The sequence below is a fragment of the Terrapene carolina genome, unplaced genomic scaffold, assembly GCF_002925995.2.
Source record: "Terrapene carolina triunguis isolate 2854851 unplaced genomic scaffold, T_m_triunguis-2.0 Scaffold89, whole genome shotgun sequence".
NCBI classification, from domain to species: domain Eukaryota; kingdom Metazoa; phylum Chordata; order Testudines; family Emydidae; genus Terrapene; species Terrapene triunguis.
Genome location: NW_020664440.1, coordinates 4,013,993 through 4,040,761, shown reverse-complemented (window position 1 = coordinate 4,040,761; position 26,769 = coordinate 4,013,993). Strand labels below are relative to the sequence as shown.

Sequence of the window (26,769 nt, the reverse complement as noted above, 5' to 3'; positions counted from 1 at the left end):
AAGTTTAATTTTTAGCATCTTGCAAATAAAGAGAACATTTGGACAATTGGAATAAAAGGCAGTGATTATGAATCAAATATTTCTATGCTTTGGGGATGATAAAACTTTGCCCATATGCTTGTGGTTATTATAGATTTTAGGTTCTAAACGACAATTCTCCAGACTCCTTCATACACACTTTCACTGATACACTGTGCTGCCCCCAATCCTCTGACTCTTTGCCTAAAACCTACCACTCCCATCTTTATTATTTCTTCCTTAACCCAAGGGTATCTTTGTTCCTATTAACTTATGACAAACACACCAAAATGAGAGATTGTATACTTAGCTGTTACACTTTGGCCTAGGTGTTGTACCATACATTTGAGCATTTTGGGTGCTGGGTTGTGTTCTGAGTTTGGCTGCATAGTAACTTGTAAGTGATAAAAGTCAGATCTGGCCCGAGTCTGCACTTTGGCCATTACTGCCACAGGCATATGTGTACAGAGGAGGGAGATAGAAATCACTATGTGCATCTTCTTTCCTAGATGCATTACAATGAAAGAAATAGCTTTCAAAATCATTTTTGAAGATGGCAATTTTAGGATAACTTTTGATTGAGATGACATTTTTTTCTGCATTGTTTACACATTTGATGATGTTGTAAATTGTTACAGGAACACTATATTTAAATACCGTATTTTCTGAGCTATTCTCCTTTGCCTGAGCTTTTATTGTTGTTTAAGAATACAGCAGAAGCCATTGAAAAGGCAACATTTGCCAAGCTTTATTGGATATCTCCTATTCTCAGTATAGGGGAAATCTGTTCTAATTTCCGATACCACCTTGTGGGAACTGCTAGCTAATGGTGACTTTTTGGTAATCACATGTGTATGAAAGAGAATTTAAGCACTCGTTGTTCTTGCTTCTTATAGGGTTTGAGGTACTCAATATCCTTGACTCCCATGGAGGCACTAGATATCTTGCAAGATCAGGCTTATATCATTATAGTACTCCCAAAACAAGCTGAGTATTGTCCAGACAGAAAGGAAGACACAGTCCTAGCTTACAATCTAACATGACATTCTATTTGTAGCACCACAATCATCTCCTCTGCAATAATTGTGATGTCATAATCAAAACCTGGGTTTCAAATAAGAAACAACAGGGATGGAGAGAATGAAAGTAGACTCTATAGATAACCTTATAAGTAGCATCATCTCTGAACACAAGATTTTTCAAACTGTTTAATAGAAACACTTATGATTTTTAAAGCACCATAACTCACCTTTATTGTCCACCTGTAACTGTTTTATTCTATCCAAAAGACTCACAGGCCCTTGAAACACTTTGTATGATGTCTGAATCTTAATATCCCATTAACATAAAATGAGATATGCAGAGGAAATTTTCCTGATAAAATATTAAATGTGACGTGCAAAGGCTGTTTTTAAGACTGTTGTGCCTTTTTGCTCATGTAGTTTATTTCAATTTAATAAAAATATACACAAAATATTTGCAAACAAGGGCCTATCTGGAACCTTTGACATGATTTAACAAAACAAAAATCATCTCAACCCAGCAGCTCCACCAAAAGCCCTCCATAGAATTTGAAACCAACTCATCTCAACACTCAACCAAATAAAACTTAACTTTTTGCTTGGGCTTTCTAATCAGCACCATATCTTCCAGTTGTTCCCCCAACCTGCTAATATTGCCCCCGTCTCATTTGGATTGAGCTTTAGAGTCTGGACTACGGGTATGTTTACACTGCAGTTAAAAACCCGGGGCTTGGGCTGCTGCGGGGGTCTAACTGCAGTGTACACATACACTGATTGGATCAGGAGATATAAAAGTGTCATAAGCACACTGAAGGCACTGCAGCAAATACCTTTTAACTAACCCTCCTAGCAGCCCCATACGCACAGAAAAGAAGGGGAGATACAATAAGTCCTATTTCAGAGTAGCAGCCGTGTTAGTCTGTATCAGCAAAAAGAACAGGATAAGTCCTATTGAACTTCACATGACAGCACCTTTAGGGAAGTGCAACTGTCTCAACCACCTTCTAGGAATGCTCTTCAAAGCAAAAATAGTGCCACCCAAGGCAGCACCATCCACTTGCACTGAAGTATACAGGTGATTCAGCAACACCTGATGGGGAACAGTATAGCAAGCTGCTGATAGATCTATCATCAGAAAGGACACCCATCTTCACCCATCTACCAATGCAGTTCTGACAAGGAGATCTGAAGCATCTAGGTATTCTAGAGTTGTTTTGCCACAACCTTCTCTATATTATTAAAAAGAAATACGAGATTCAATACCGGACAACAGTTAGCCATATTGTGAGTGTTGAGTGTTGACTCCTTGAGCAAATGTGACATAATAACTTCTTCCTGGGCTTGCTTTACTAGAAAATTAGGTAGCTTTAGAATAACCTTGTGGAATCATGTTAACTAGCATGGTGTTAAACGTGACTTTGCAGTGGATACAGATAGGAACAAGCTGTGTTTAACATCTTGTCAGCTGGCAATGATTAAACCTATAGTTCCAGTAGAGTTTAATCACAGCCAGTTGACATATTAAACAAAACTTGTCCTGTCTGTGCTAACTGCAAAGTCATATTAGTGGATATGATTCCTCAAGACTGTGTTTTAATTTTCTAGTGAAGACAAGGTCTAAATAAAAATGGCAACCAGCCCTTCCCAAGGGAGGAGTTAATCTCCATTCGTAAGGACTTAGTACTTTTCCACTGGCTATTACCAGACTGGAAGAACATAGATTCAGTGGACAAGTTGTGACATGAAGTATCCCCAGCACTATGTCAGTGAGCATTACTGTCCTAAACTCAATCCAATAAAACCTAACATTTGTCCCCTTCAGATCTGACTCTACAGTCACCAAGCAGACAGCTGAATCTACTCAATTTTGTCCACAAAGTAATCAGAAATTTCCTCGTGATAGTAGGGACTCTAATCAGCCACTGAGTTCAATCAGCTAGAAAAAAAATCCACTGGCAGACTTTGTGGATGCTATAATGGAGACAAAGAACCTCTTCTTCAACCATGGCATAAGAATTCAAAAATTCTTTATGAGACATCCGAGTCAGCCCAAGAGTTCCACCACAAATGATGTCTTCCCTTATGCTTCATTTGTTGCAGGTCATCTGTAAACCACTGTAAACAACTGAAGAAGGCACCCAGGGACCACCCTATCAACAGGATATACAGAGAACACCTAAAATGTTTCTTTTTCCATGTAAATTTTTTCTCTTCAAAATATCAAGCGTGTCAAGCCTGGTCGTCTCTCTTTTTTTCGGAGGACTTCTTGGGGACGGGGAGCCTCACATGTATAATGTGTGCGCGCATGAATTTACTGAAAGAACAGTGTGAAAGTATGGCACCTCATGTGTTCATTAGACATCAAAATTTAACTAGACATTAAAATTGTTTGCTTGTGTCTGTTTTTTGTTAAACTTTCTAAGCAAAGTGCCCTTTCTCTCTCAATTACTCTGCCTTCGATCTTGTGATGTCATAATTCCATTAGCTCTTTTGTCACCACAGAGCATTCCAGGGTAGGCAAGACACGAACGTATGCAATAACCAAACAGAATTTTCTCCCCTAACCACTCTGGAAGGGTTTTATACATTGATGAATGTTAGTGCACATGTAAGTACTATATCGATGCCAATGGCAGACATCTTTAACAACTCCCCATCCCACCACAGTGTCCGTATTTGTAATTACTAAAATTAAATTAAAAATACTACAATAACTAAAGTTCTGTCTAAAATGAAATTAGCAAAAAGATGCTCGTAAGTTTACCACTATCAGTTACCAGAGCCTGGGTGAGGAGCGGAAGGGGTGGGACTAGCTGCTTCTCACGCCGGCTGCTCCGGGTCGCTGCTCTGTGCAGTGTGGCAGCTGCCTGAGAGTGAGCCTGGCTGGGAAGGTGGTGGCAGGCTACCCCCTGCCCAGGCCCGGCTATCGGAGATAGAGGCCAAGCAAGCCGGAGTCCCCTCTTTCATGTTTCTGGCTTGCTTGGCCACTGACCCAGGCAGCCGTGCCCGGGGCAGCCTGCCGACACCACCTCACTAGCGAGGCTCTCACAAGCAGCTGCTGCGCTGCACAGAGTCAGTGATCCGGAGTGGCCAGCTTCAGCCGTGTGAGAAACGCTTCCGTCCCGCTCCCCAGCCAGGCCTGGCTGCCAGGGAGAGTGGCCAAACATGCTGGAGGGGAGGTGCACCAGGAAAAAGATAGAGTCCCCCACCCGCAGATAACTCTAGTGGGGCAGGGAGAGCGCAGAGGTCCTGTGGTAGGGGGGTCGCTGGGCAGAGGAGACACACGGGGCGTGTCCTTCCCTTTAGATTGCGCCTCCTCTCCCCCCAGTATGGGGAGGCAAGCATCATCTATGATAAGAAGGATGAATATGAATGTTACCCTATACTGAGGTTTCAAGTTCATATTGGGAAGGTACATTAAAAGGATTAGGCTTTATGCATCATTGTTTCTGAACAGTACCTAGTGAATACAATGCAATATGTTGTGGTTATGTCCCAAGGCAAGAAGCTGGTTTGCAGGGGAATTGAATCCCTGGTTGGTTCATGGACAGTAGGTGACAAGATGTTGGATGAATTGGAGCACAGTCTGTCATATAAACCACGTAGATAAAAATAATTGTACTGAATTATTTCCAGCACAATCTTACATGTAAAATATTGAACGTAGTGAAAAGATTCCAGTACACAGAATACTTTAAAATACAACTCTATGAGCTAAATGGTGTCTAGTCTTCACTCCCAGCTGCCAAAGACCTCCCAATCCAAAAGTCTGTTTGAAATCTTGGGCTCACACTCCACACTAGCTGCTGTAGTCCATGCAGTGCTTCAAAGCTCAGCATGGAAGGATACGAATCTTAAAAAGCAACACTAGACAGGGTCCACTGAGATTCTATCTTTGGTAAATAACCTTGAGGATCTGAAAACAAATGATTGTATATAGTGTGTCAACTGAAGGGAAAGGAGTGGCAGCTTGGAGTGAGAGACAAGTAGCTACCAACTGAGAAACACGATGGTCCAGTGGTTAGGGTGCTAACCTGGGACTTAAGAGACTTAAGTTCAAGTCTCAGTTCTGTCACAAACTTCCTGTGTAACCTTGGGCAAGTCATTTAGGCCCAGATCCTCAAAAGTACTTAGGGGGTTAGGTGCCTAAATATTTCAGGATCTGGGCCTTGGTCTCACTGTGCCTCAGATAATAGCACTGCCACATCTTCTAGGAGTGCTGTGAGAATAAATATCAAAAAGCTTCTCAGGCACTCAGATACTCTGGTAATGGTGGGCATAGAAATACAATAGATAAGACAGACTATATATTTTTGGTGCAGAGATCTAAAGTTTGCAGGAATCCAGTCACGTATAAAAAGTTTCCCTGTTCACATTTTCTAGCATGCAACATTTTCCCTAGCCAAAAGGTTTAGTTATAAAGTTTTCTATGTCTGTTTTGGATGATTAAATGGATACATGCTGGCATTTGTTGTTGCCCATCAACATTACTGACAAACACTAAAGCATTAATAAAAGTATTTTTTTTCTTTTTGTTTTATTCTGTAAAGAGAGGTTCTCTCTGAACCACATAATATGTATTATAATCCCATCAAATACAGGTTTAAAATCTGAATGAATTGCCAAGATAGAGGGCTGAAAAGGAATAGACCTTTTAGAATCTTGACAGAATGTTGTTTTCGCTTTAATTCTAATAGTATGTTATGAATTTCCTTCAAACTTAGGCCCCAATCCTGCAAGTTGTTCATGAGATGGAAGTCAGTGGGCTCCGTGCAGTCTCAGGGGGCAAGTTGCATGACTGTGAAAGAAGAATCTCATTCACCCTGTTAACCTTCAAAATACAGAAACCTTAGAGCAGTGGCTCTCAAACTTTTATACTGGTGACCCCTTTCACATAGCAAGCCTCGGAGTGCGAACTCCCCCCCCCTAATAAATTAAACACACTTTTTATATATTTAACACCATTATAAATGCTGGAGGCAAAGCGGGGTTTGGGGTGGAGGTTGACAGCTTGCCTGAGGGGTCCCGACCCCCAGTTTGAGAACCCCTGCCTTAGAGGTTTGCATTTTAATACCTGAAGGTAGGAAGAAAGAGGTTTGAAAATCAGCCTTAACTGATGGAGCCAGGGTTCCATTAGTTAAGGTTGTAAAGATTTTTGATGTTTCCGTAATATTTTGCACAACACTTAGTATAGCAGGCACAAATAATGCTATTTAAGCATCTATGGAACTATCACACCTATGTGGAAGGAATGAATTTATAAAACAAAGATTAAAATATACGTTATACTGTGACAATGGCAGAAAGATCCCAGTGCTTTTGAGTCACATAATATGCACTCCACTGCAATTCCTCTAAGGGCTGCTGCTTATTGATTTTGACCCAGTTTTTGGCAGCAAAATTCTCATCAAATTTCCCGTTGTTGCTTACAGCAGGTCAGTGCTACCAGCCTTAGCAAGGCTCCGATCCCTACTATAGTCTGGCTGTAAGCTACCACTGACATTTTCAACTGTCATATAAACTACTCAAAACAGGTCTAATTGACTCAATGTTTAACACACCCGTGGCTCATATATGCTACACTTCCCAATGATAATACCACCAGTGGAGCTCAATCAATGTTAGCAACATTCGAAAATTCTGAGGCCATTGCCCTGGTGTAAACAGTGTCTTTGAATTGAGACAACCAGTCAAACATGAAAACCAGACTTATTACTGTTTTTTTTTCCATCTCCAGTTACAAAATTACTGACAATGTATATGCTTCACCAACTTTTGTCTACACCTGTACACAGTATTTCTATTTGTCCAAGTTCAGGCTGTTTATCCTTGCTTTACTGCTTGCTGTCTGTATGCCACTCTCCCACTATGTATTAACACTGTCCTAAGTAAAAAACATGAGGCAGTGACTTGATTGGAAAAAAAGTAGATCAGTGCTCTAGTACTAAAATAGAACTGATCAAGTCAATTTAAAAAACAACAACACAGGATACTGTAGAATGGTCTATGGGTGCTGCTCCCAAAGATATCGTGGCCCGCTAGAGACTATTTAGGGACAAAGATCATCATGCTAACCAATTAAAAACCTGGTCTGAATAATATGGTAAGTCAGCCAGATTTATTATACCACCTTTGGTTTTAAGAGTCCAATTAATACCTTAAGACATCCACTAAGGAACCTTAGGTACAAAACAATGGTCTCGAAGATCTGGTGAGTTTTCTCCATATGTATGTTCTAACAACATAATTACAAGCAGGGAAACCTCTTCATGCACGTTTCTTCTTAATAACAAACCATGCTCACCTTCTCTACAGAGTCGCATCGCTTCTCGATTTTTCCCATACTCCTTGAAACTTTCTTCCAATGCTGTTCCTTAAAAAAACAAAAGAACACCCAGCCATTAGGGCTTACAGAGTCGTGGTGATGCAGTCACCCACCAGTACACTTGCCAAAACCCTGTGTGGTCCTACACTGATAGACAGGTGAGACTGGCACATAGAACTTGCATATGCACCGTTCCCTACCATAAAAACCAGCATCGATATGAGGTACAGACCACCGGTCCACCCAGGATCCTGGAGCTCACACAGTTCCTCCAACAGTGTACCTCTGAAGGGTGATGCCCCACCGGAGGCTCACACACACCTCCTCCATCAGAGTATGCAGAATACCGGGGGGGGAGGGGGGCGGCACCTAGGACTTACTTACATCTCCAATTGGTGCCCCCGGGATCGCACGGGCCCAAGGTGCCCACCGGGATGTCTCTCTCTCACGCACCCACCAGCGCTCCCAAGATCCCAGGCATGGGGGAGGGGGAGTTTCCCGTCCCCGGGCTCACACAGACCCTCTGTCCAGTGCACCCAGGCTCCATCCCGGAGACAGGGGTGTTGCAGGAAACGCACATCCAACCCTGCCTCGCACAGATTCCTCCAGCAGCGTGCCCAGGATCCCGGGGAGGAGGGTCCCGGGGCTCGCACAGATTCCCCCCGGCGGCGCTCCGCCTCCCGGGCTCCCGGGGGTAGCTCTCCCGGAGCGGTGCCCGGCTAGGGTGGCCCCGTGCCCGGGCGCTCCCGAGCTCCCCGGGGAACGTGGGGGGGCGCTCTGCTCACCATCGTTTCCGTGAAGTTTAGCAGCATCGACCCAGTGGCTCCAGGGCTGCCCCAGCATCGCCTCCGGGCTGGGCAGGGACCTGCGCTCTCCGACGGTCGCCATTGCCGCTGTGGTGGCGGAGGGGCCGGGGCCGCTCTCGCCTCCTCCTCCTCCTCCTCCTCCGTGCCGGGGCCGCCGCCGCCGCTGCCTGGCCGCCGCCGCTCTGCGCTGTTCCCCTCTGACGTCACCCGCGGCCCGCGCCGACATTCTTTCCGCTGCTACAATGTAACGAGAAAAGTCAGCGGGCTCTTAAGGTGGCGCCGCGGTTAAGGAGGCTCCGAGATGTTACCAGCCCACCGACAAGACAGCGGGCTCACTGAGGCCAAAACGGTCTGAAGCGGGGCAGTGTTCTAGGATCCCACCTCCTGGCCAGGGGGGTGTAAGTAGCGTAGGTGAGCCGGGATGTTCCCGTCCCCTTTTGCCCCCACAGTCGCTTTTAGGTCACTGGTGGCAATAACCGCAGCTGCTCTCCTCCCACAGCCCTACAATTCCGACTCAAGAAGCTGCTTTGCAAAAAGGGATGGAGGTGAAGACCCTACAAAAACAAAGTCCACATCACCCACCCGCCCCTCCCCTCCCCAACAAGTGAATTCTGAGAGGCAGACTCGTGGGAGGAGGCATATGGCTGAAGAGATGATACAGGAACGTCTTCATCAGCTACAATGTCCTCATTTTAGAAATAACTAACCAACATCTCCCCCTGCACAAATTGTGATCCGCTTAACGTAGGTCATTTCTGCCCAGCTGCTTGTCCAGCAGCGCTCACCAGACTCCCTTAAACAGGGCGCCTCCCTCCCCACCTTAAAGTCTTCACGTCACGCCCAGGAGTAGAGGCTGTATAGGAAACAAGCAGGAAACTAACCCCATGTATGTAACTCATCCTCACCCCACCCTATACATACTCCTTTCACAAGGGTCACCCACCAATCTTTCCTTAAAAGGTGCCATTTAATAGCTAATACAGTTCGCATTATTTTTTTCCCAGCTAGGTAGATTTACTAGTGTGACTGTCCCTTCTCCCAGGCTACGATTCTTCACGACTTTACATCTGTCAAAAAACACAGATGAAGACACAGGCTGCCAACTTTCTACGCTCTGGGTTATTTGGGGTTAAAAGCAAGCAGCAACAGCAAGAAAAATCTTTTCCTTTAATGAGAACGATTTAAAGCTAAAATGATGACTAGCAAGACGAATTATTCTAAAGAATCCTTAACTGCTTCAAGCTCTTATGTCAGCAGCTCCACTGACCGCTGTACAGTGGCACACTGAAATTAAAGGGGCACAACCCATTTCAAGTGGATATTTTTAAATAATCCAAAAAATAAACATTCTTTGTTAAAACTGAATATATTAATTAGATTGATACTGTTTTGCTTTTTACATTCCACTCAGACTGCACAATTAAATATATTTTGAATAGGTAAATTTCACTTTTGTTTTTACTCAATTTTATTTTCCAGTTATTCACGCACGAATTATTGGTTCTTTACAAAACTGCTGGGTCATGTTTTTGATTCACAGATTTTGTAACTACTGCCCAACATTTTATTTTTAATATCTTCATTTTTTGCCTAAGCTAATAGATGGTGTTGAGCAATATTTAATTAAGTGATATAACTAGGGCTGTTAAGCGATTAAAAAAATTAATCGTGATTAATTGCACTGTTAAACAATAATAGAATACCATTTACTTAAATATTTTTGGATGTTTTCTACATTTTCAAATACATTGAATTTAATTACAACACAATACAAAGTGTACAGTGCTCACTTTATATTTATTTTTATTACAAATATTTGCACTGTAAAAAACAAAAGAAACTGTATTTTTCAATTCACCTAATACAAGTACTGTAACGCAATTTCTTTATTATGAATGTTGAACTTACAAAGGTAGAATTATGTACAAAAAAATAACTGCATTCAAAAATAAAACAATGTCAAACTTTAGAGCCTACAGTCCACTCAGTCCTACTTCAGGCAATCACTCAGACAAACAAGTTTGGTTACAATTTGCAGGAGATAATGCTGCCTCCTTCTTGTTTACAATGTCACCTGAAAGTGAGAACAGGCGTTTGCATGGCACTGTTGTAACCGGCATTGCAAGATATTTACGTGCCAGATGCGCTAAAGATTCATATGTACCTTAATCGTCAACCACCATTCCCGAGAACATGCATCCATGCTGATTACAGGTTCTGCTCGATAACGATTCAGAACAGTGCGGACCAACACATGTTCATTTTCATTATCTGAGTCAGATGCTACCAGCAGAAGGTTGATTTTCTTTTTTGGTGGTTCGGGTTCTGTAGTTTCCGCAACGGAGTGTTGTTCTTTTAAGACTTCCGAAAGCATGCTCCACATCTCGTCCTCTCAGATTTTGGATGGCACTTCAGATTCTTAAACTTTTGGTCAAGTGCTGTAGCTATTTTTAGAAATCTCACATTGGTACCTTCTTTGCGTTTTGTCAAATCTGCAGTGAAAGTGTTCGTAAAAGGAACATGTGCTGGGTCATCATCCAAGACTGTTAGAACACGAAATATATGGTAGAATGCGAGTAAAACAGAACAGGAGACATACTATTCTCCCCCAAGGAGTTCAGTCACAAATTTAAATTAACGCATTATTTTTTTAACGAGCATTATCAGCATGGAAGCATGTTCTTTGGGGTGGTGGCCGAAGCATGAAGGGGCGTACAAATGTTTAGCATATCTGGCATGTAAATACCTTGCAACGCCAGCTACAAAAGTGCCATGCGAACGCCTGTTCTCACTTTCAGGTGACAGTGTAAATAAGAAGCAAGCAGCAGTATCTCCCGTAAATGTAAACAAACTTGTTTGTCTGAGCAATTGGCTGAACAAGAAGGAGGACTGAGTGGACTTGTAGGTTCTAAAGTTTTACATTGTTTTGTTTTTGAGGGCAGCTATGTAACAACAACAAAAATCTACATTTGTAAGTAACACTTTCAGGATAAAGAGAGGTTTCAGAGTAGCAGCCGTGTTAGTCTCTTTTTGAGGATAAAGAGATTGCATTACAGTACTTGTATGAGGTGAATTGAAAAATACTATTTCTTTTATCATTTTTACAATGCAAATATTTGTAATAAAAATAATAATATAAAGTGAGCATTGTACACTTGGAATTCTGTGTGTAATAGAAATCAATATATTTGAAAATGTAGAAAAACATCCACAATATTTAATACATTTCAATTGGTATTCTATTGTTTAACAGTGTGATTGATCGCAATACATTTTTTTAATCGTGATTAATTTTTTTGAGTTAATCACGTGAGTTAACTGCAATTAATCAACTGCCCTAGATACAAACCTTTGGTGAAAAATATTTCTGATTATTAGCAGCTTTGCATGCTTGGAAGTAACCATAAGTTTTGCAAAATTAAACTCTTCTATGAACTGACTCCAAAAATATTTTTAAAATTCAGGGATTTTTTCCCCTGTGAATTAAAATGTTAAAGTAAAATTACCAATTTAAAATCACAGGCACTGATCGTGCGAAGTCTTAGACCATGTCTACACTAGCGAGCTTACAGCAGCACAGCTGTACCGATATAAGTGCACTGCTGTAAGATTGCTCGTGTAGTGGCTCTATGCCAACGGGAGAGAGCTCTCCCTTCAACATCATAAAACCATCTGCATGAGCGCCGATAGCTATGTCAGCGGGAGAAGCTCTCTCATCGACATAGCACTGTCCACACCGATGCTTTTGTCAGAGTAACTTATGTTGCTCAGAGGTGTGTTTTTTCACACCCCTGTGTGACATACTGTAAGTTATACCGACAAAAGTGGCAGTGTAGACAAGCCCTCAGTCACATGCTTAGTCCCACTGACATTAATCTGATTACTTACACTGCATAGAGTTAAACAGGTGTGTAAATTTTTGCAAGACCGGGGCCATATACTGTAAACAAATTTAATTACTTGTTACTTATGACATCTTAGATCCTAATCTTACAAAGATTTATGCACATGCTAAACTTTAATTGCAGTGAGTAGCACCACTGAAGTCCTAGAGCTTGCATGCAAACACTTAAGCACATGCATAACATTCATGTATGTTGTCTTATTGAAGACAATGGGACTACTCATGTGAGCAATGGTACACACACATGCTTAAGTGTTTCCAGGACTGGGATTTTAGATTATTAAATGTTAAAGCATTTTAAGAATCAAATTTACCAGTCACCACTTATGCTCTTTATAAGCATATTGTCCACTTCAATGCAGAAATAAAGTTTGTGGACAACACTAAGCTCAGAGGAGTTGTAAGCAAGGACCTTGATAAATTTGAGAACTAGTCTGAAATCAACAAAATAAAATATAGGCAAGTGCAAAGTACTACACTTAGGAAGGAAAAATCAAAGGCACAAATGCAACATGGATAATAACTGGTTAGGCATTAGTACAGAAGAAAAGGATCTAGAGGTTATAGTGCGTCACAAATTGAACATAAGTCAACCATGTGATGCAGTAGCAAAAAAGACTATAACATTCTGGGGTGTATTAACCAGAGTGTCCCAAGTAAAACACAGTAGGTAATTGTTCTTCTCTACTTGGCACCGGTGAGGCCTCAAACTGCAGAACTGTGTCTAGTTTTGGGTGCCACACTTTAGGTAAGATGTGGACAAATTGGACAGTTGTTTTCTATAATATGTAAAATGCATACATTACACTCAATATTAAGTCTGTGACATAAGCAAAAAAGCAAGTGATTCATGTGGTAACAGATCTCAAATTCTTTCTTGAATGATGCAAAACTCTTCTTTCTGCTACAGAATCTACGTGGGAAAAGACCCTATTGGCTTCTCCCAAATTCATGGGGAACCTAACATCACATCATTACTGAGCTCAAATACTTGTATATCTAGGGAAAGCTAAAAGACAGAATTATAGTCTTGATGTTGAATTTTTCTAACTTATGTCACAGCTCTTATTTGCTAACACAGTTCTGGCTTGTTATGGAGGAAGCTGTCACAGGCATTGTAATCAATAAGGTTTCTTTTTTTGCACATCGTTGAAGGAGATAAACCAGTTTAGCCAAAAGTAAAACAAAAGACTTAATTCTGAAACAAAATTACACGATGAACTAGCCCTTAAAATGAGCCAATATATTTGCCTATTTTTCTGTTAAAAATGTTGACAATGGTCCAGTTATTTAAACATGGTTACTGCTTTAAAACGGCTTGTGCCAATCAGTTAAACATACACCTTTTTATTTATCTATTAAACAGATACATATATGTTGGTTGTTCTCTTTCTTGCTACTGTCTACTCTTTACACCTTGTTATTACCCCTGCCCCTCTCCCCATCAACAATGTTTTTGCTATATAGGATCCTGAGCGGGCCTAATTCTGCATGTTGGGCCTCAGGCTGGCTTTTACTATACTATTCTGAAACATTTCCCCAGCATGTCATGAATACATCAGTATTCCAGTAGAGGGAGAAGAGTGGCAGCAGAAAGAGCAATTCATCAGTTCAGTGGACAAGATTACTGACTGTCAAATCAGAAACTAGGAATAATAAAGTCAGATGAGAAACTGGTTTTATGGGAGCTGTAGATGGAGTGACAATTTTCTTTTTCATGGCTTGAGCAGACCAAATGTATGTACTACAAGAGGAGAAAATTACTATTCTTGCACATGCGTTACTTGTTTTTCTTTCCTGAATCACTCAAGTATAATTGTTTTAAAGTATAAAAATAGTTTGGGGCAGTACTAAAAAAAGATCTGTCAATGGTTTGGGGGGGGGGGGAGAGAATAATTTTGAATGCATAAACAGGGTTTGAAAAACTCACTTGCTGGGGCGATAAGGAATTTGGAACAAAAAAATCAAGAGGGCATACTGGGGCTAGGGGGCAGAGCAGCCTGAGCAAAAAGAAAAGCCTAGAAGATGAATGATGCAGGAGCCAATACTCCTTTAAGAGAAAGGGAAGGGAGACCAGTAGTACTGCTAATATTCTCCTGCAGGAGGGGGCTTAACTGATGACGCAGAGCAGTTCAGGGGCTGCTGTTATTTTAGGTAGAACAGGATGCAGAAAGGAGCCTCTGGGCGGATGGGTGAACTTGTAGGGGGAAAGAGGTGTATAAAAGAGAGAAAGGGTGGACATGCGGGGTGAGTGAGAAAGCAAATGGGGAGTACAAAACAGATGCATAGACAGAGAAAGATAGATCTTTGGGAAGAAGTGGAAGAAATGTGAGACCAAAAATATAGGTGAGAAGGTACAATACAATACGTAGGAAAGAAAACAACAAAGTATAAGGACACAGAAGAAGAGAAGGAAAAGAAGGAACATCACACACCTAAAACAACACAGACAATAGGAAAGAAAAAGACGAGTGAAGCAAGAAAGGGAAACCAGGTTAAAAACCCCCACAAACGGCAGAGTAAATTACAATGTTAAAGTTCATTAAATAGAAAGTTGATTGACAATGCTACAAACAAATATAACACAAAACCAGTACACAACTGGTTTTAATTGTGGGTGTCATTACTGGGGGACATGAGGTGTAGATATTGCTTCACCTGGGCAAGGAGGCTTCATCCTTGTGCTAGGTGGTGCTGGAGAAATTTTTCAAGCCTAAATCATAAGCATGGAACATAACAGCCATACTGGGTCAGACCAATGGTCTATCTAGCCAAATATCCTGTCTCTGATAGCGGCCAGTGCCAGATGCTTCAGAGGGAATGAACAGAACAGGGCAATTTCAAGTGATGCATGGCATCTGCTCCCAGCTTCTGGCAGTCAGAGGTTTAGGGACACCCAGATCATGGGGTTGCATCCCTGACCATCCTGGCTAATAGCCATCAGTGGACCTATCCTCCATGAACTTATCTAATTCTTTTTTGAACCTAGTTATACTTTTTTGGCCTTCACAATATCCCATGGCAACAAGTTCCACAGGTTGATTGTGCATTGTGTAGAAGAAGTACTTCCTTTTGTTTATTTTAAACCTACTGCCTATTAATTACATCAATGACCCCTAGTTGTTGTGCTATGTAAAGTGGTAAATAACACTTCCCTATTTACTTTCTCCATACCATTCTTGATTTTATAGATCTTTATCGTATTTCCCCTTAGTCGTCTCTTTTCTAAACTGAGCAGTCCCAATATTTTTAATCTCTCCTCGTATGGATGCTGTTCCATATACCTAATCATTTTCACTGCCCTTCTCTGCATCTTTTTCAATTCTAATATATCTTTTTCGAGATGACGCAACTTGAACTGCACACAGTATTCAAGGAGTGGGCATACCCTGGACTTATATAGTGGCATTATGATAGTTTCAATTTATTATCTACCCCTTTCCTAATGGTTCCTAATAGTCTGTTAGCATTTGACTGCCACTGCACATTGAGCAGATGTTTGCAGAGAACTATCCAGGATGACTCCAAGATCTCTTCCTTGAGTGGCAGCAGCTAATTTAAAACCCATGATTTTGACTGTATAATTAGACTCACCAGCCTGTAATTTCAAGGATCACCTCTGGAGCCTTTTTTAAAAATCGGCATTACATTAGCTGTCCTCCAGTCATCTGGCACAGGCGCCGATTTAAGTGATAGGTTACATACCAGAGTTAGTAGTTTTGCAATTTAAAATTAAGAGCTCCTTCAGAACTTCCTTCAATTTATTCTAAAACCGCCTCTACCGACACCTCACTCTCGGGATAGTTCCTCAGATTTGTCACCTAAAAAAGAATGACTTGAGTGTGGGGTTCTCCCTCACATCCTCTGCAGTGAAGACTGTTGCAAAGAATTCATTTAGTCTACACAATGGCCTTGTCTTTGAGTGCTCCGTTAGCACCTTGATTGTCCAATGGCCCCACTGACTGTTTGACAGGCTTCATGCTTCTGATGTACTTAAAATAAATTGTGCTATTACATTTTTTGTCCTTAGCTATTTGCTCTTCAAACTCTTTCTTGGCCTGCCTTATTATACTTTTACACTTGATTTGACAGAGTTTATGTTCCTTCCTATATTCCTCATTCGGATCTGACTTCCAATTTTTAAAGGATGCCTTTTTGCCTCTACCTGCCCTCTTTTACTCTGCTGTTTAGCCATGCTGACCTTTTTTGGTCCTCTTACCAATTTTTTAAAATATTTGGGGTATACATTTAGTTTGAGCCTCTATTATGATCTTTTTATATTGTTTCAATGCAGTTTGCAAGCATTTCACCCTTGTGACTGTTCCTTCTAATTTCCGTCTAACTAGCTTTCTCGTTTTTGTGTAGTTCCTTTTTTTGAAGTTAAATGCTACTGTGGTGGGTTTCTTTGACATTTTCCCCCCTACAAGCATCCAATTCTTCCTGTATAATATTCCAGTCCCCCTTTGTATTGATGATGCCTACCAACTTTATGTCATCAGCAAATTTCATTAGCACACTTTGTGTGCCAAAATCATGAATGAAAATATTAAGCAAGATCAATCCTTGAGGAACTCTTGTAGTAACCTCTTTCCAGCCCTGCAGGTTTCCTTTCAGCACAACCCTTTGTCATCTTCCCTGCAGCCAGTTCCATATCCACCTTACAATTCTTGTACCAATCCCCATGTTCTCCACCTTAACTAATGATTAACCATCTGATACCATGTCAAATGCTTAAATGAAGTCCAGACAGATTAGCTCTACCACTTCCCCTTGTCTAAAAAATCTTTTATCTCATCAAAGCAAGACATCATGTTAGTCTGGCACAATCTACCTTTGGTAAATCAATGTTGCATTTTATCTGATTTTCCATTTAGTTCCATGTCTTTAATTATTCTTTCCTTCAAAGTTTATTCTAAAGTTTTGCATACTATTGAGGTGAGACTAACAAATCTGTAGTTGACTGGATCACTTTTTGTCTCCTAAAGTGTTATATTTACTACTCTCCAGTCATACAGTACCACCCCCTAATTTGATAGATTTATTAAAAATCCTTGCTACCAGACTTGCAATTTCATGTGGCAGTTCATTCGGTATTCTGGGATGGAGATTACCTGGACCTCCTGATTTGAGCGCATTAAGCACTTTGAGTTTTGCTTCCAACATGGATGTAGTAATTTCCATTTCTATACACTCACTCCCATTTGCCATCTTGTCTTTGCCCCCATGATCTACATTATCATCTTTACTGAGGCAAAGTATTAATTTAATTTTCAGGCCATACCTAGATTATCCTTAATTTTTACCGCCTCCTCACTGCTTAGGGGCTCCACTTATTTACTTATTCTTTTATTTATATGGCTAAAGATCCTTTTATTATTTGTTTTAATTTCCTTTGCAAGGAATTCCTTGACTTTGGCAATTCTCACTTTCTTCCTACACTTTCTGACCTCCAAGGCATAGTTTTCTTTGATGATCAATCCCTTCTTCCTTGCAAGGTCTGCTTACTCCAAAAATTCTTTTTCAGGTGGTTATTCGACCAGTCAGGTATGGAGCCTTTCCCTACAATTTTCTTACTCTTCCTTGAAATACAAATTCCAGAAAGGTTTTGCACCCCGACTCAAAGAAATTCCAAGGGCTGGTCTACACTGAAAATTTACATCAGCATAGCTACATCTCTCATGGGTGTGAAAAATCCACATCTCAGAGACATAGCTATGCCAACCTAGCCTCCAGTGTAGACAGTGCTAGCTTGACAGAAGAATTCTTCCATCAACCTAGCTATCACCTCTCGGGAAGGTGGATTAATGACAGCAATGGAAGAATCCCTCCTGTCGCTGTACTGAATGTCTATGCTGAAGTGCTACAGCGGAGCAGCTACAGCTGTGGCATTTTAAGTGTAGACATACCCTTAGTCTCCTCCACATTTAAGTCCCTGAGCTCTACAATCCAGCTAAAAGTGAGAATGATTCTATACCCTGGAGATCAGGACACTTTCCTAAAATGTGGGAGACCCAAGTTCAAATCCCTTCTCCACATCAGGTAGAGGGGGAAACTGAAGCCCAAGTCATACCAAGCAAGTGTTGCAATCACTAGGCTAAAGGTTATAATGGAAGTCGCCTCTTCCGGAATCTACCCTTTACAAATGCCTGAAGAAATCCATTTTGGGGCAAATGAAACATATTTTGTTAGCCCCTAAACAGACGGGGTTTTTTTGATTTGGCAAAATTTTTCACAAGTTTTGGATTTGGTTCGACCTAAAGCAAATTTTTTTTTTTAAATGTATGAACTGCCAGTGAACTGAAAATTCACTTATTCGCCCAGCTCTACAGTGGTTGGCAGCAGTGTAACTGAGGAGAAGTATGTCAATTTCAGACAGCAGCTGCCAGAGCTTCTTGGGGCCCGGCAGCCTGCCAGGCAGGTAGCCACGCCCAGGGAGCAGGTTTTCGAAACAAAACATTGTGGGATTTTAGTGTACAAAAACTCAGAGGCCCAAGACTCTTTTAAAGGTATTTAGGGGTTGCTGCGCTCAGCATCATGTCTGACTGATTTAAGAGCCTAAATCTCTTCCTTTCCACAAGCAAAAGAAGAAGAAGGCAGAAGATTCCAGAAGTGAATCACTGACAAGGTAAGCAGTGGAGAGTTTTGTTTTTGTGGAACAGTGGTGCACCTTCTATGGGAAGAGGGGGCTGTATAGTTTGGATGGCTTCCACCTCAGTAGAAGGGGGACCAATCTCCTCAGGGACAGGCTGGCAAGAGTAGTCAGGATAGGATTAAATGAATAGCAGAAGGGGAGGGTAAAAAGAGGTAAGATATGAGCACACAGCACAAAATCAAGATGCTGAGAACAAAATTAATCAAGGAACCAAAAGACATGAAGAGAAGAAATTTCTGAATTGCCTATTCACCAATGCTAGAAGCCTGGGTGACAAAACAAAAGGAATTAAATTGCTCAGTTCTGAGCATAAATTCAGTCTAGTTGGCATTATGGAAACCTGGTGGGATGATTCATATGATTGGAATGTTAAAATCAATCATTAGAACTTATTTAGGAAGGATCGAATGGGCAAAAGGGGAAGGGTAGTGGCATCCGAGGGTGGTAAAGGAGTTGGCGGATGTGATTGCAGAGCCATTGGCCATTATCTTTGAAAACTCATGGCGATCGGGGGAGGTCCTGGATGACTGGAAAAAGGCTAATGTAGTGCCCATATTTAAAAAAGGGAAGAGGGAGGATCCGGGGAACTACAGGCCAGTCAGCCTCACCTCAGTCCCTGGAAAAATCATGGAGCAGGTCCTCAAGGAATCAATTCTGAAGCACTTAGAGGAGAGGAAAGTGATCAGGAACAATCAGCATGGATTCACCAAGGGCAAGTCGTGCCTGACTAACCTAATTGCCTTCTATGAGGAGATAACTGGGTCTGTGGATGAGGGGAAAGCAGTGGATGTGTTATTCCTTGACTTTAGCAAAGCTTTTGATACGGTCTCCCACAGTATTCTTGCCAGCAAGTTAAAGAAGTATGGGCTGGATGAATGGACTATAAGGTGGATAGAAAGCTGACTAGATCGTTGGGCTCAACGGGTAGTGATCAATGGCTCGATGTCTAGTTGGCAGCCGGTATCAAGCAGACTGCCCCAAGGGTCGGTCCTGGGGCTGGTTTTGTTCAATAACTTCATTAATGATCTGGAGGATGGTGTGGACTGCACTCTCAGCAAGTTTGCAGATGACACTAAACTGGAAGGAGTGGTAGATACGCTGGAGGGTAGGGATAGGATACAGAGGGACCTAGACAAATTAGAGGATTGGGCCAAAAGAAACCTGATGAGGTTCAACAAGGCCAAGTGCAGAGTCCTGCACTTAGGATGGAAGAATCCCATGCACTGCTACAGACTAGGGACCGAATGGCTAGGCAGCAGTTCTGCAGAAAAGGACCTAGGGGTTACAGAGGACAAGAAGCTGGATACGAGTCAACAGTGTGCCCTTGTTGCCAAGAAGGATAACGGCATTTTGGGCTGTATAAGTAGGGGCATTGCCAGCAGATCGAGGGACGTGATCATTCCCCTCTATTCGACATGGGTGAGGCCTCATCTGGAGTACTGTGTCCAGTTTTGGGCCCCACACTACAAGAAGGATGTGGAAAAATTGGAAAGAGTCCAGTGGAGGGCAACAAAAATGATTAGGGGGCTGGAGCACATGACTTATGAGGAGAGGCTGAGGGAACTGGGATTGTTTAGTCTGCAGAAGAGAAGAATGAGGGGGGATTTGATAGCTGCTTTCAACTACCTGAAAGGGGCTCCAAAGAGGATGGATCTAGACTGTTCTCAGTGGTACCAGATGACAGAACAAAGAGTAATGGTCTCAAGTTGCAGTAGGGGAGGTTTAGATTGGATATTAGGAAAAACATTTTCACTTGGAGGGTGGTGAAGCACTGGAATGGGTTACCTAGGGAGGTGGTGGAATCTCCTTTCTTAGAGGTTTTTAAGGTCAGGCTTGACAAAGCCCTGGCTGGGATGATTTAGTTGGGAACTGGTCCTGCTTTGAGCAGGGGGTTGGACTAGATGACCTCCTGAGGTCCCTTCCAACCCTGATATTCTATGATTCTATGACTATGTCAGAAATGGCATTACCTGTTTCTGAGTCACTGATAAAACTCAGAAGAAAATGATCTTGAATTCTTATGTTCTAACAGATAAAGCACAACACAAGTATTAGTTGGTGTCTGCTACAGACCACCAAATCACACTTGGGAACAGGATGAGGGCCTCCTTACTGGCCTACCTATAATGTGTAGGGAAAAAAGCTGCGCCTTGGAATTTCTAAAAATATAGAAGCCAATTTCCTAACTTAAAAAGTGTTGCAATCAACATGGGAGAATTCTTTATTAGATCTTGTCCTAACAGATAAAGAGGAATTGGTCACAGAACTAAAAATTAATGATAGTTTAGTTACAAGTGATCATGACTTGATCACATTTATAATGTGCAAGCAGGATAAAGACCAAACTAGTAACAACACACACATACTTGACGCTTTAACTGGGCCAATTTCACAAAGCTGAAAATAATTATGAGCCAAATCAGCTGGCAGGAAGAATTTAATCAGAATAAATGTGAATGATAATTGGGCATAATTTAAGAACCCCTTACTAAATACACAAAAAGCCACAATCGAGGAAGAAGACTGTACTGATTAAAAAACCGATCTGGTTTAGAAGGGAAGTGAAGGCAGCTGTAAAAAATAAAAAGGTAATATATAAAACAGATGGAAGAAAGGGGAAATTGATAGTAATGAATGTAAATCAGATGATAGGAATTGTAGAAACTGATTACGGAAGCCAAGGGACACAAGTAGAAGTCTATTGCTAATAGAGCTAAGGACAGAGTTTTTTAACAATATTAGTAACAAAAAGAATCCTGACAATGGTATTGATCCAATACTATATGGACCAATAATGCAGAAAAGGCAAAAGCATTCAATAATTATTTCTGTTCTGTATTGGGGGGGGAGGGGAGCGGAAACAGATGATACAGTCTCATTGTATGTGATAATAACACTCTAGTATCAAAAAGTAACAACTAGTATCTCTGAAGGTTGTTAAGCACAAGCTGCTAAAGTTAGACATTTTTAAATCAGAAGGGCCACAAAACTTGCATCCAAAAGTTTTAAAAGAGCTGGCTGAGGAGTTCACTGGACGGTTAAATGTTGATTTTCAATCAGTCCTGGAACACTGGGGAAGTTCCAGAAGACTGGAAAAAAACCTAATGTGCCAATTTTTTAAAAGGGTAAACAAGATGACCTGGGTAATTACAGGCACATCAGCCAGACATTGATCCCGAGCAAGATAATGGAGCAGCTGATATGGGATTCAATTAATAAAGAATAAAGGAGGGTAATACAATTAATGCTGATCACCATGGGTTAATGGAAAATAGATCCTGTCAAACTAACTTGATTTTTTTTTAAATGAAATTACAAGTTTGGTTGATAAGGGTAGTAGCGTTGATGTAATATATTTAGATTTCTGTAAGGTGTTGACTTGGTATCACATGACATTTTGATTACAAAACAAGGCACACATTCAATGAATTAAAAACTGACTAACTGATAGGTCTTAAAATGTAACTGTAAACGGGGAATCCTCATCAAGCAAGTGTATTTCCAGAGGGGTCTGCAGCGGTCAGTCTTTGGCCCTATGCTATTTAACATTTTTATCAATGACCTGGAAGAAAACATAATATCATCACTGATAAAGTTTGCAGACGATACATAAATTGTGGGAGTGGTAAATAATGAAGAGGTCAGGTCACTGATTCAGAGCAATTTGGAATCACTTAGTAAACTGGGTGCAAGCAAACAATCTGCATTTTAATATGGCTAAATGTAAATGTACCGGTATACATCTAGGAATAAAGAATGTAGGCTATACTTACAAGATGGAGGACTCTCTCCTGGGAAGCAGAGATTCTGAAAAAGTTTTGGGGGTTGTGGTGGATAATCAGCTGAACATGAGCTCCCACTGTGACACTGTGGCCAAAAGAGCTAATGTGATCCTTGGATGAATAAAAAGGGGAATCTCAAGTAGGAGTACAGAGGTTATTTTAGCTCTGTAGTTGGTACAGGAGTGACCACTGTTGGAATACAGTGTCCGGTTCTGGGGCCCACAATGCCTAAAGGATGTTGATAAATTGGAGAAGGTTCACAGAGGAGCCGAGCCATGAGAATGATTAGAGGATTAGAAAACATGACTGATAGTAATAGACTCAAGGAGATCAATTTATTTATCTTAACAGAAAATTAAAGGATGATTTGATTACAACCTATCCCAGGACTACAGATTATATGTATCTACATCGGGAACAAATATTTAATAATAGGCTTTTCAATCTAGCCGAGAGAGGTAAAACACAATCCAATGGCTGGAGCTAGACAAATTCAGACTGGAAATAATATGCGTATTTTTAACAGTGAGAGTAATTAACCACTGGAACATGGTGAATTCTCCATAACTGACAATTTTAAAATCAAAATTGGCTGTTTTTCTAAAAGATCTGCTCCAAGAATTATTTATGGCCTTTGTTATATAGGAGCTCAGATTAGATTATCACAATGGTCCTTTCTGGCCTTTGAATCTATTAATCTATTTTCAAAAGGGATTCAGACACTTCAAACTCTAAATCCCTTTTGAAAATACGATTTAGGCTCCTAAATCAGTTAGGTCTTGTGACACTGTGAGCAGAAACACCTAAATACCTTTAAAAATCTGGGACTTTGCCTTTTGGGATGGGAAAACTTTCCACAACCTTTTCCCACCCACCTCTGCTAAATTGGGGTGAAAATATTTAAAGTAAGTTTCCCTAATGGTGCATTTAGTATGCATTTGCACATTTATAAACAAATAAAGGGAAAATAAAAATAAAAGATCTTAGGCCTGATTCTCCATTGCCCTGTACACAGTGCTGTAATTTACACTAATGTAAAGTCAGTGTAAAACGCTACTATTCTGATAGGACAGCCTTTAAAACCATTCTGCAGTCTACACTCACTTTGCACTAATGTAAGTGACTACACAAAGTGCAGGCCCAACGTACCCCACACTATACATTACTGTCTTCTTCAGTCATCTCTCTTTTTAAAATCCTACAATATGCAAGGAAGATAAGCCAAAAAGGAAAAATCCTCACTTTTCTTCTGTTGTTTTGTTGATATAAAATTGCTAATATCAAGCATACAGTAGAATACTGTATTAATATTGACTAACGTGTCCTTCTGGCATAGTCAGGTATTCCAGTAACCCTGTATGAATTTAGTGCTTGAAAGTTGTTCAATTCATCAAAAGGAATTTAATTACCTACAAAGGCAGTATTCCTGGTCTCTGTTGTGTGGTACAAAGGCTCAGGTTCACTTGATTTGTGCTGTAACAGTTAGGTCTAAATTGTGCCAAGCAGCATACCAAGTCCTAACTGTTGTGCTCTGAAGTGAAAGTCTCAACTGCTGAGCCATAAATCTATACTTCTAATTTCACATGCCAAAAATCATATGACCTTGCAATGTGGGTCCACCAATAATACTTTTACAATGTTTTCTTCCCTTCAAATAGCACCTGACTTGATGTAATTACAAGTTCCAAGTAAAAAGTTTCAATATAGGTTTTCAAAGAAAAAAATACTAGTTTTAGCTGAGCTGCTCAAGAGAAGATATCAGTAAAAAGTCAAACTGTGTAAAAAAAGCCATACTGTGACAAACATTCCTCACTCTTCCCCAGATTATCTCTGCCACTCAAATGAGTTCTGCTTCATTCAGTTTTTCAGACCAGCTCCATGCTAACTTTATGGCACTTTCTATAATAATCTATTTTTAAAAGCATAAAAAAGCTGGTTTGCACACGAAAAATTAACTAAAGTAGTCTCAGCTCTTCAAATTTGTGCATGAAAGGCAAATAGAACAAATCCATTATATTTTTAAGTTGTTTCATCACATCAAAGAAAAATACACACAAACAAGTAAAACACAACTGAAGGGGTAAAGGAGAGAGAAATGCAAGGGAGACCAGAGGAAGAAACTGCATCATGATACTATCTCAAGGAATTTTGCACCCCATCATAAAATAATGCTGTTTTACCCAAGACTATATGAATATAGATAAAACTGAAATTTGATTATCAAAAAAACCAGTTACTATCTCCCAAAGTATATCAAACACATAGATAAAGACTCTTCTTACACAAAACTCTACTCATTCAAGTTACTTTCATGTCCGCTATCTCATTCAGATAAATGAAGTTTGACTGAATGTTTGAGGTTTGACAGGTATGCATAGAGAGCTTATTCTGGCTGTTTGGAAGGTCTCTTTACTTTCCACTGAAACCTGCATTTAACACCTGCATCTTATCAAAACATCACCAAGCTGCGTCTGATAGCACTTCAGTCTTGCTTTGCAACCCTGTGAATATCCTGTTCTTCATGTTTCTCACATCTGAACTATGAGAATACGATGTTTAAGAAAAAAAATATATAGGTAAGTATGTCACAGTACCTTTAAAGTATGGTAAAACTCTGGGTTGATTTATCAATTGATCGTCATCTGTTTGGATTGTGGAAGCTCTCTCTGACTTACAGTCGTTTAACTCTGAAACGAAACAAAAATATATGACTACTACAATAATAGGAAATTTACAATCTTATTTAGCTGACATTCCATAACTGCAATTTTTGCCTTGAAATATTAAAGTGCTCTAATACAATGCATTTTACCTATTTTACACCAGAGATTATTTAGTTTTTACAGTGAATTTAAATGTTAATATATATTGTAAACAGAGAATGTAATTCAGCATAATGTGCACAACAGGTCTTTCAATGATAGCTCACCAATTTCAGAACTAATATTTATTTAAAAATGCACCGATTTAAGTCTCAACCATCACACCAGTAGTAATATTAATTTAGACTAAAAATGTCTGTGTCTAATTTAGATTCTAATCTTGCAAATAGGTGCATTGGTGTGGACTCTTACACACATACAGAATCTGCTCCTATGTGCTACAGCAGTGGTTCTCAAACTTTTGTACTGGTGACCCCTCTCACATAGCAAGCCTTTGAGTGCGACCCCCCTTATAAATTAAAAACACTTTTAAATATATTTAACACCATTATAAATGCTGGAGGCAAAGCAGGGTTTGGGGTGGAGGCTGACAGCTCGCGACCCCCCATGTAATAACCTCGTGACCCCCTGAGGTGTCCCAATCCCCAGTTTGAGAATGCCTGGTCTACAGGTTCAGGGCCTTAGCAACTGTTTTTACACTAGACTTTTTTCCCTCCACAGTGCAGCTCCACCAACGGTAGCAAAGAAGGGCCATCCATTTGTGTACACTGGCCAACAGCGTTTTTACCACTGTGGCATCTAACTCAAGTGCCCCGTGGTGATAATTTACATGTAACATTGTTCATTATTTATTTTACCACTGACAAATTATGTAAAAGAATGAGAGAGAGAGAGAGAGAGAGAGAGAGAGAGAGAGAAGCATATTAAGGCCTTATCTACATGAATCTGTTTTTAAACCAGTTAATTAAACCAGTGCAAGCCTCTGCTTTGACACACTTGTTTTGTTTTAATTTTCTCTAAGTAGCTACTAGCTACTAAGCTACTAGCTTCTAGTAATCCTCTCTGGTGCCCATTGTGAAAGGTAGTATAGGCACCCACAATATTACTTTTTTCTATATCATCTGCTAGGCCAGCCTTTTTGGTTTGTATTTGTACACTGCCTAACACTATTAGGCTGGGCCCTCTAGGTACCATCACAATATAAATAGAATTTTATTAGGAAATAGAGAACCCTCGGCATGTACATCTCCTCTACTCTATGTGGAAGTTTGCCTAGGCAGGCAAAAGAGAAAAAGTAATGTAGCCAGAAACTGTATTACCTTTCAAAATGTTCTATGGAGCAGAGACGTTTTGCCTTCTGCTTCCTTCATCAATAACCCACACACTTCCATGTAGAATAGAGTAGTTATATCATTTATATTGTGATAGCACTTAGAAAGCCCAGGCTCTTTGTGCTAGGCACTATGCAAATACGAACCAAAAAGTCTATCCCCCAAAGAGTGTACAATCTATGGGCTTGTCTCCACTTATCGGGGAATCAACGTGCAGCGATCAATCCCACTAAATCGACCGCCGATCGCTCTCCGGTCGACTGTGC

General features: G+C 40.7%; 1 protein-coding gene across 2 annotated transcripts in view; it reads right to left on the bottom strand.

Annotated features, from left to right (window-relative positions):
* The window catches only part of ATXN7 (ataxin 7), a 101,017-nt gene extending 75,826 nt beyond the window's left edge, over window positions 1–25,191 (bottom strand). For both annotated transcript variants that reach the window (XM_026650401.1, XM_026650402.1), the window contains exons 1-3: window positions 25,104–25,191; window positions 8,151–8,408; window positions 7,345–7,413 (exon numbers count right to left, since the gene is read on the bottom strand). In XM_026650401.1, coding sequence (XP_026506186.1) covers window positions 7,345–7,413; window positions 8,151–8,397 — 316 coding nt within the window. In that variant the 5' untranslated portion in view covers window positions 8,398–8,408; window positions 25,104–25,191. The remainder of the gene's footprint in view (window positions 1–7,344; window positions 7,414–8,150; window positions 8,409–25,103) is intronic.
* Between the last annotated feature and the right edge of the window lie 1,578 nt (window positions 25,192–26,769).